At 41.0% G+C, this 10,409-nt stretch overlaps 1 protein-coding gene across 1 annotated transcript in view; it reads right to left on the bottom strand.

The window, feature by feature from the left end:
* Nucleotides 1-1,424: 1,424 nt before the first annotated feature.
* ATP7B (ATPase, Cu++ transporting, beta polypeptide) overlaps nucleotides 1,425-10,409 on the bottom strand; it is a 23,980-nt gene continuing 14,995 nt past the window's right edge. Inside the window, exons 14-20 of the mRNA XM_009319971.1 lie at nucleotides 10,192-10,342; nucleotides 8,657-8,794; nucleotides 7,178-7,320; nucleotides 4,561-4,764; nucleotides 4,333-4,450; nucleotides 3,454-3,556; nucleotides 1,425-1,967 (exon numbers count right to left, since the gene is read on the bottom strand). Of these exons, the coding sequence (XP_009318246.1) occupies nucleotides 1,703-1,967; nucleotides 3,454-3,556; nucleotides 4,333-4,450; nucleotides 4,561-4,764; nucleotides 7,178-7,320; nucleotides 8,657-8,794; nucleotides 10,192-10,342 (1,122 nt within the window). The 3' untranslated portion in view covers nucleotides 1,425-1,702. The remainder of the gene's footprint in view (nucleotides 1,968-3,453; nucleotides 3,557-4,332; nucleotides 4,451-4,560; nucleotides 4,765-7,177; nucleotides 7,321-8,656; nucleotides 8,795-10,191; nucleotides 10,343-10,409) is intronic.

The following is a 10,409-nucleotide window of genomic DNA, read 5'->3' as shown; positions in this document are numbered from 1 at the left end:
TGCTAAGGAAAGCTCAAATATAATATTAAGAGGAAGAGAGAATAGGAAGACCTGCTCAATGCTTTAAGCACAGTTCTTTTTCTCTCTGACCTGTTTTTCATTTTTATATTAGGAGGAGGAGGATGAGGATTTGAACCCATGTTGGAAACAGTTCTGTATTTAAGTCAGTGAAATTAACTGGTTATTTCACATTGCTTAGCACGGTAATTCCTGTTCTTTCACTTTTTAGATTAGACTATAAAACTCCGGTCTGCTTGCTTCAGAGTCCTACAGTTGAGCAATGCAGCACCCCAGGACCAGATTCAGTGCACCAAAGCCATTGATTCCTACTGTCCTGACTAAAAAGCATTCAGGGATGAAGTTGACATTCACAGTGATAAAGTTACTGCAAGCTTTGGTAAAGATGTTAAAGTGAAAAAAGGGTTGTTCAGCACCTTGATTTCTCATGAAACTAGAGCAAAAAGGAAAATTAAAACCAATTAAAAACATGAATACAAATTTACATTAAAATTCAAGCTATTACAAATCATCTTAGTTCAAGTCCTTCTGTCATCAGAAAATGTTATTTCTATGATAGCAAATAGAAGCCCCACATTTTAAGGCCATTTTTCCACCTTTACCATTTAAACTTTTGGCTCCATTTTAAGCAACCAGCAAGCTGGGGTTAACTTATGCAATAAACTCACTCCATTCAGCCATGCTGGAGTCACACCAGTCACACCATGGTAAATACCACCTTCGCTCACACTGGCATAAATTCTTCACTCTGTCAGAGGGAAGAGACATACAACTGACCAATTGTCAGGAGCTTTACGGGGTCCTGCAAGGTATCCACAGGAAAATGATATGCTAACTTGGACCAGGAATTGCTCTGCCTTTGTGAACTTCAACAGGAACGGAAACGTTCCTGGTGACTTAAAGGAGTTTGTCCCAAACAGGAATATCTGTAAACATAATAATAACTCATAGAAGATATCTTGTGCAAAGAAAGGGGAAAAAAGAGCTCACATGGAGCAAAAGAGAAAATCTAGGAGAGCAGTGGGAATGACAGAACAATTTTAGCAATGGAAATGTGCATCAAAAGGATGCGATACCTGAAAGCAAGTGAAAATCTTTGAAAGAGACCTTTCAGAGAGTTATAGTCAGTGAAACACCAAAGCATTTTTGGTCCAAGGAGACGCACATGAATCCTGAATACAAACTGCTCTCACAGTGACGTGACTAGTTAGGATTCTGTGTAAAAATACAGCTTCTGATCACAGAGCTCCTTATGCCGTGGCTATTTTCACTTGGACACAGAAATTAATATTTGGCAGCTCTGAAAATACTTTTGCTTCATGTACTCTTGAAAGAATAAAGTCAGAAAGAGTGAAAAGTATGAAATTTGGTGCCCAGCAAACAGTCTAGAAGAGAGAAACTCTTTTAGACTCTGAAAATTACAATTTTACATTATTTCACTAATTGCTGTGTGCAAAGGAGTCAGTTCATTGTAGAGCCACAGATTCTTTCTGTGACTAGAAATAACTGGTGACCTGAAAAAAATCCACAGTCCATACAACTGAACATTGAGCTGAGTAGCAATTGTTTTGTGAGCTAAAGAAATGACTTCACTTACAACCTTGGAGCTCTTGACGACATTAAGTCAGTCCCTCCCGTCACCGGTGAGGAGGAATGTTTCCTCCTGTACTAAGAATGCAGTGCTTCAGATGTACTGTTCTTCATCTCCTCCATTCATGAGCAATGACCACTTGTCCTCTTCCTCCTCAACAAAACCATTATGTCTTGGCAGCTTGTCTGAAGTCAAGGAAGAGAGAGACACTTGGCTAATCTGATCCCATGGAGCCGGTCTGGATGAATCCCTCCTCCTATCATCCATTCCAATATGAACACTGATTTGGGAAGGAGTAAGTGGCTTCATGCGGCCTTGAGCTTGTGCTTCATAACTTTCTGTGTCTGGCTTCTTATAACTAAGAAGAGAAAGAGAAAAGATGTTTAGTACCAAGAGGTCAATGTGTAGAAGCATCTTCGGCATTAGAACAAACAGAAACTTCTGACAACCTAAATGTTACCTGCACTTCAGACACAATGATAATGGCTAAGAGTACTGGTCACACGGCATTAAGACATTTCAACAGTGAAAGAGAGGGACTCTCAAAGTGAGGTTCTTTAAGAAAAATTATGAGTTTGCTGAATTACGAAAGGGCTCATAGTAGACAATTGCAGGGGAATGGACTTGATGACCCAAAAATCACTTTCTGATTCAACGTATTCTAGGTCAAAAAAAGCCCAGCAATGGCAAGTATGCATGGTCTTCTTCACATATATGTATTATCGTGTTCTTTGGAATTTGAAGTTCTGTTCAGCTGATGATCTTCAAGAAAGATTATTGTTCTACAGAGTATACTGTAATACAGCTCCCATAAGTCTGAAGCCAAATATGTTTTAGGGGGTTCTCAATATATAACCACAATGGCGTCTGATACTTAATGTAATCAGCACAAGATCAAAAGAATCGGAGAATAAGGAATCCCGTTATAGAAATTTCTCATCCTTTGGATAACTACACACAGTAAGTTTTTAGGATGAAAATCCTGTAGTGGTAGGGCTGATTCTGAAAACAGACATGAGCACGTATGTAGTTTTTATTCTGAGTAAATGTAAATGACTGTGGTCTCATTGAGCATTTGCAGCATCAGAATCATGATGCAGCAACAGATTTCCTATATTAGTTTATACTTTACTGTACTGTACTATACTATACTACACAGAAGACCCCCAGCTACAGTAGGAATATCTGAAGGTTTGGACTAATTTCAGACACTGTAAAAAGTCTTTATTTTTGAAAGATGTTTGCTCACAATGCTGTTAAAAACAGGTCCACTGTAACTGCACCCAAAAAATGTAGCATAAAAAAATAATAGAATTTGAAAAATCTTGTTATAGGTCAGAAATTGGTTTGCTTCCAAAAAAATAGAGCAACATACTTTATCTGTAGCAAGGTGCAAAAGAATAAATACACTGCTTCTCTGTTTCTCTCTGGCTAAATTAAACAGACAAAAAAAATAAAAAAGGGTACAAATCTTTTAAAAAGACATCTACTGCTACATTATGGAGAACTGCCTTTTGAATGATTTGTTCACTTGATATTCACAGCAAAACCAGTGCTGATCATTACCTCACTTGGTATTGAACTAGATCTCCCACACAGGTGCCCAGGTGGCATCCAGTCACACTTTTAGCTGCTAGTTAAAGAATGCTCAGTACTGTCTTAGTCCAGGTGTGTTCATAATAGTGACATCTGTCTCTTTTGGAGCCAAGGATTAGACAGAACAGCCCCAACCTAAAGGACTGTCAGATACTTTTAGGTATACAAAGCCCAAAGCAACGTCTCACTTGAGTCCCAGCAGCAGTGCTGCCTACTATTCCCCAACTGATGAGTATAAGACAACTTGCCATTTCAGCTGCAGGGAAGACAGCACGACAGACACAGAAGAAGCTGCCATTGCAGCTGATCCCATCCAAGGTTGAAGCACAAGGCCAACAGGCATGAACACACCTAGCAAAAAAACATATGGACATCAGCCAGAGCCACCTGTCCCAATACAGACATTTCTGACCCTGCATATCATAGAACAAATCAGCAGTTCTACAACATGACTTGATGAGACCTCCATAAACAAAACTAGACTGATATATATTTACTCACTTATTTTTAAATATGCCCCTTCCATTGCAAGGGATGACCTTTGCACCAATTCAGCTACAAGACTGTGGCCACAAGGTAAGACTATTTGTCCCTTCCAGCTATTCTGCACATATGAAACACAGCAAAAGCAACAGAAAGACAAGGCAATAGTCCAGGCAAAGGAGGGAGAAGTTACTCATAAAGAGGAATGCTTGAAGTAAGTTTTAAGGAGGAATCTGGAGCATGAGAAGATATCTGACAGAAGCAGAGAGAATGCAAGTAGTAGGAGAGAAAATGTGCGATTCAGGGTGAATAAAAGAGGGAGCACCCAGAACTGGGATGGTATCTCTGACTAGAGCTGGGTTTAAATATACAGAAGCTAAACCCCAAGTACCGCTATGTGAAATAAGAGCATGGTTTTAATTTCATCATATAAGAATTTATTCCTAAGAGTTTAAAATTTGGGGAACAAAGATTTTTTCCTACAACATGAAAAAAAAAAAAGTATTTATTTTGTCCTCCTTGTGCCAAGTTTTAAATAGTCTAGGAACCTCTCTTTGGTTCCTTGAGCAGGAAATCCTGCAAGAGGCACCACAGAGTCAACTGTGCTGCTGTCTTCGACAAGCTGAGCTCTAGCAATCACATACCTGCTGCTATGGGTATTCCAAGCAGATTATAAATTAAGGCAAGAATCAGATTCATTCGTATTCTTCGAACCGTTCTCTTTGATAAGTGAATACTGGCAACTACATCCAGTAAGTCATTCTGCAAGACAGAAGAGCATTGAAAGTTTTCCACATGCAGTCTTCAGAATACCAAACCAAAAAGAGGAGTGTCAGTGTTAAAAGAGGACAGGTCAAAACTGTAGTGCTCACTCGGATAAGAACAACATCTGCTGCTTCAATGGCAACATCGGTGCCTGTTCCAATTGCAATTCCAACGTCAGCCCTGGCTAGTGCAGGGGAATCATTGACTCCATCACCAACCATCGCAACCTTCCTCCTCCCATTTTGGAGCTCCTGGACCTTTGCAACCTTGTGAGAAGGAAGAACCTCAGCAAAGACTTTTTTGATCCCAACCTACATACAAAGAAAGAAACATACCCAGTTGGTCATATGCTTCATGCTAAAAGGAAGAGCCATTTGCTGTTCTGGTTGAAGGGGAAATAAAGGAAGATCAACCAAACTGATGCTGGTGGAGGCAACACTTGCAAGCTACACAGAAAGCTGAAGAGCAACATGCCTTTGGCACAAGAAAGGGACTGATTACAGCCCCCTCCATCTTTACCGCAGAGATGCTGGCAAACCATGCTCTGCCCTTAGTGTTATGCCCTGCAGGGCTTCTGAAGTTCTACTGCCCTGGCAATAAAGGTTTGATGGTTAAAAGAGCCAGTTTTCAGCTAATCACGCTGCTTGATGCACCAATAAAAGTTTCAGTGAAATGCAACACAGGAACCACGTATAATCAGGCAGTTACACTAGGGGAAACACAGAAACGCCAAGTATGTGCAAGTCTCAGGGAAACGATGAAAATAAAGCAGATGGCTGGCTAAACGCTTGTACCCATCCACATCTCAACTAATATGGAGTTGCTACCAATGGCTTTAGCGCTGTAGTTGAAAAACAGGTGGGTGTACAAAAAAGGGCTGGTATAATGCCCCTGGTTTGGCTGCCTCACCAGGCAGAGATCAGCTTTTCACTACATAAGGTAGAAGCTCTCTTTTAATCATAGAATCATAGAATCATTAAGGTTGGAAGAGACCTCTAAGATCATCGAGTCCAACCGTCAACCCAACACCACCATGCCCACTAAACCATGTCCCTAAGTGCCTCATCTACACGTCTTTTAAATACCTCCAGGGATGGTGACTCAACCACTTCCCTGGGCAGCCCGTTCCAATGTTTAACCACTCTTTCAGTAAAGAAATTTTTCCTCACGTCCAATCTAAACCTCCCCTGGCGCAACTTGAGGCCATAACCTTTCAAAATCTTTCAAAAAGTAACATTTTCAAAAGTTTTTAGGACTGGCTTACCATTTTTCCATTGAAAAGGAAGTAAGTGCCAAAAATTCAATGAAAATGTAGGTTGGCACAGACTAAGCTTGTTTGAAAACTTCACTTGAGTGCCTGGAACCATAAATCGAAGCTTGTTTCTGAAAGACTTCTTCTCTTAACAAAGAAAGGTGGGGTGGGAACGTGCTTTACCACAATTGAACACAAAAGCGAAAGCGTGAATCAAAATAGGAGAAGGATTAAAGCATCACACTGAGAAACAAAACAGACCTCACAACATGTGAGAACGTGCATACCACAGTGCTGACTGAGTTAGCTGTGTGGTGGGATACTGTTGTGGTTTAACCCGGCAGGCAGTTAAACACCACACAGCTGTTCGCTCACTCCCCCTGCCCCAGTGGGATGGGGGAGAGAATCGGGGAAAAAAGAAAGTAAAATTCGTGGGTTGAGATAAAGACAGTTTAATAGGACAGAAAAGGAAGGGAAAATAATAGTAGTAATAATAATAATGATAAAAGAATATACAAAATAAGTGATGCACAATGCAATTGCTCACCACCCGACGACCGATGCCCAGCCAGTCCCCGAGCAGCGGCCCCCCCGGCCAGCTTTCCCCCAGTTTATATACTGAGCATGACGTCATATGGTATGGAATATCCCTTTGGCCAGTTTGGGTCAGCTGTCCTGGCTGTGCCCCCTCCCAGCTTCTCGCTGGCAGGGCATGGGAAGCTGAAAAGTCCTTGACTAGTGTGAGCACTACTTAGCAACAACTAAAACATCAGTGTGTTATCAGCATTATTCTCATCCTAAATCCAAAACACAGCACTGTACCAGCTACTAGGAAGGAAATTAACTCTATCCCAGCCGAAACAAGGACAGATACCTTAGGAAAGCAAGGTGGCACATGGTAGATTAGAAGTAGACCGATGCAAAGGGAAAAAGGGAAATTAAGATGGAGAGGGTGGAAATGTAGTAAGGTAGAGTGAGAATTTGGCTTTGCCTTTGGAGCAACATTCATAGTTTGAGATCAAGGAAATCTCATATAAACCCAGCTTCTTTTAGACTGCTATGCTTCTTAACAGTAATTCTTATTGTTATTACTATGTCACCCTTAAAGATCCCCACTTCCCTTCTTGGTAACAGGACTGGACCTTAAAGGAACTTTCCTTTGTCACTAACCAAATATGACTGTCCTTCAGTGAAGGGAAGCAGGAGGCTTCAGTTCAGCAACAGACTAATTACTGCAAGAAACACTGTACCTCTGGAGAAGTACTGACTGCTTGTCTTCAGTGGGATCTTAATGCAGCCATTGGCCTTTTCTATGCCATTGTACCTGACCTGATTTTCAGTCCAATTCAAGAAAAGTTAGTCTTCATTTAATGTATCCAGGGAAACTCTGAGCTCCTGCTCCAAATTCACTGGGGTAAGCAGAGTTTTAGAACATCATCATGTATTTTTTTGAAACGCAAAGAAGCAGATACCTGAGTAGCAATGGCTTTTGCCGTTTTTCTGTTGTCCCCCGTTATCAGCACCACATCTATTCCCATGTTTTTCAGTGTGTGCACAGCAAGGGCTGCCTCCTGCTTGACAGTGTCTGCTATTGCGATCATTCCACACAACATGCCTGCACAAAGAAATGTCCTCTGTTAGAGAAAGCTGTGGGAGGCAAAATGGCAGCAAGAGAACACGACTTGCCCTCCATCATACCATTGGTGGCTTGTGAAATAACACATGCTGGGCAACATTGACACTCATAAGCCTGAACAACTGTCTACAGTTTTGTAAGCTATGGTCTTTTTCTTACACACACACACACACACACTTTTCTCATTTACCTGTTTCAGATCGAACAACAAACACCTTTGAAATTTAGGGACCAGGAGGAAGGGGAGAAGAGGAGGGTAGCTTTTAAATATGCCTGACTTCTAGGTTTTATGGTATGGACAAATAAGATAGTGGGCCAGAGAAAGTTCTGGTATTTGTGCCCAGGTCAGATGTTGAAGCCAATCCTCCAGGAGGAAGCATATAGAATATCTGGTTTTACGTCCCCTAATCTTTCCGGGTTGGATCTCTATTATAATTAATTACTTTCTTACAGAAGTGTTGCACCTGCCTTCCAACATATTGACTCGAAGGTGTATCCACGTTTCCTTCACGTGACTTACAAAAATCTCACATTGGTTTATCATTGCATGTTACCTTTCAAAAGTAAGGACTTAAGCAGGTTTTGCACCCCTGTATCTCTATTCGCTATCGCTAGCAGCGATAGGAACGCCAGCTGTACATCAGAGCCCTTATTTCCATGTCAAGAGCATTTGATTTTGCTGGACTGCTGATGGAGCCCAGGCTGAGACATGCAAATGCCTCTCAAAATTGCTGTGGAGGAGCACCAAGAATATTTATTCAGTAATTGAATCAGAGGCCCCATTTCAAGATCACAGATGCACTGGCAATCTATCGCTGTTATAGCAGTTTCTCATATTAAGGTACTGTCTGGGATGTCTTTCTGCATAGCACAGAACAGAACCCCTCTGGCAAAACTCATTTAGTCTAATCTATTATACTTGAATGATTTAACGAATCATCATGTTTATTCATGAAATGTTTTGAAATCAGTGATGCAATAGGTTGGTGTGTGATATTTAAGTGATGTAAAGTCAGGATGGGACATGGCACTGCACTGGCACTGCTTTTCTGAACAACAGGCCTAGACAACAGGAGGTTCAGAAATTAATACTTAAATTAAAAACTACCCAAGAAAATCTTATAAACACTGTTCTGAGGTGAAAGCTTCTTTTAAGAACACCTTGATACTTTGCAGTTCACAAGCAGTTCTGCACTAAAAGATTAGTAGTTTCTTGACACAAAGCCACTGATCAATTGCTCCAGAGTTTGTTTTTACCCATCCCATGGTAGGATCAATTGATATTTATTAAGTCACTCCAAAGAACAGCAGTTACCATCTATAGCCACTAGTATGGCAGTCTGTCCTTTCATTTCATGATCTGTCATCGCATCATTTATGTCATTTGCAATATGCAAGCCATTGCGTCGCATCCACTCACGATTTCCAATCAACACCGAGTATGTATGAGAAGCTGATGGACCTTTGTGCACAGACAAAAAGAAAAATGAGCAACTCAGAAATAGTGAACACAAGCCAGAGATGTTTGAAGATGACAATGTCAGGCTGCATTAGCTATAGAAAGATATTCTGAAGAGGTTTTCCTAATTTTTTGTTTGTGTTCCGGACTGGCAGTGGTCACACCCAAGACACAAACAGAGTTAGTCTTGTTGAAGTGTTGCTGTCATGGCCAAACACAAATGCATAGGTACTACCTGAAGACAGCCTCATAAAACTTCTCTCCTTCAAGACTCAGTCTCTGCCCGTCTATAAACAGAACTGCGTCATGAACTTAATGGAAGTATTTGCCTGTATTCGCCTTTGCCAGTTGGCATTGTTTTTCTGGATAAGTGCAGTATGCACATTTCATAAATGCCATGCTGCTTTGTTCTCACAGCTAATGACTGCTTTCAAATATAAAGGCTATTTCTGGTAAGAAAAAAGTAGTTTTGTTCTAACAATGAAACAGTCTGTAGAGCACCTCATTATGAATTCAGTCCAACTTCACAAGAGCCGTATGAAGCAGGTGAGAAAATATTACATTAACACCATTCACAAATGGCACAGTTCTGATGATTAAAGTTCTTATTTTATTTAATTTTTCTAACAGCTTTCTCAAAAAGGTCAGGAGAGCCACAATCTTCTGAAGAGAACTGATTAACTTCTTAAGAAAGGCTTTAAATACTTTTTCTTTCTCTCCTACACTACAAAACAGCAAAGTGGCTTCCAGAGAGCCTGAAACAAAAACAAATGTATTGTCCTAATCAAAAACATCAGGCACTGAAACTCGGTTTGCAGATATAACATGCTTTATTGTGCATCTGCTGAATAGATTTATTTTTAAAAGTAAGTGCCTTGAGAGATATATGAACAGAAGACAAAAGGTCCAAGTTAATATGGAACTAAAGGGTAGGATATAAAAAGGAGCAGTAAGATAACATATGTTAAAGGTAACTGCTCTAAATGGGAAGATAATGCTAATTGGCAAACTTTGCTCTCTGCTGGACCATTCTTCTATCCAAAAGGGACATTGCTGGCTATGCCTTATTGCCTATGTATTGTATGGACTTTTCGAGTACCCATCACTGTAGCATCTAAATTCTTATTTAAGTTTCTGAATTGCAGAGAGATTGAGAGTAGGGGAAAGAGAGAGCTTCAATTTTTGTTAAGGCACATTTTTGGCCCTCGTGTTCTTTGCCTTCTTCTGCCATAAATCTACCTTTCTGTTGTTCCTAGTCCAATAGGATTGCTTTACAGTGGTCGGCACTGTTGATTCATTAGCCCTCTCATTGTGACTGGCGGTCACTTCAGGGGCAGACATACCATGTGATTTGGAGAACGTGATCAGTGCGTTATCTCCCATGGAAGCACTGCTGTCCCTGCTCCTGTTAGTGTCCAGCTTATCGAGACCCTCCTCGGCCATGCCCAGGATGGCCTCAACACCTCTGACTTTGCAGCTGATGCCACAGCCCGGGACTGCCTGGAAGTCGGTGCAGTATCCCAGGCTCTGAGTGCCAAGCTCCTGCGGACGTAACCAGAGTTCATCATCAGTCTGTGCTGCCCATGTGGGGTACAAATATTAGATAACT

This window comes from Pygoscelis adeliae, unplaced genomic scaffold (genome assembly GCF_000699105.1).
Source record: "Pygoscelis adeliae isolate BGI_AS28 unplaced genomic scaffold, ASM69910v1 Scaffold32, whole genome shotgun sequence".
NCBI classification, from domain to species: Eukaryota; Metazoa; Chordata; class Aves; order Sphenisciformes; family Spheniscidae; genus Pygoscelis; species Pygoscelis adeliae.
This window is presented reverse-complemented; position numbering and strand designations above follow the sequence as displayed.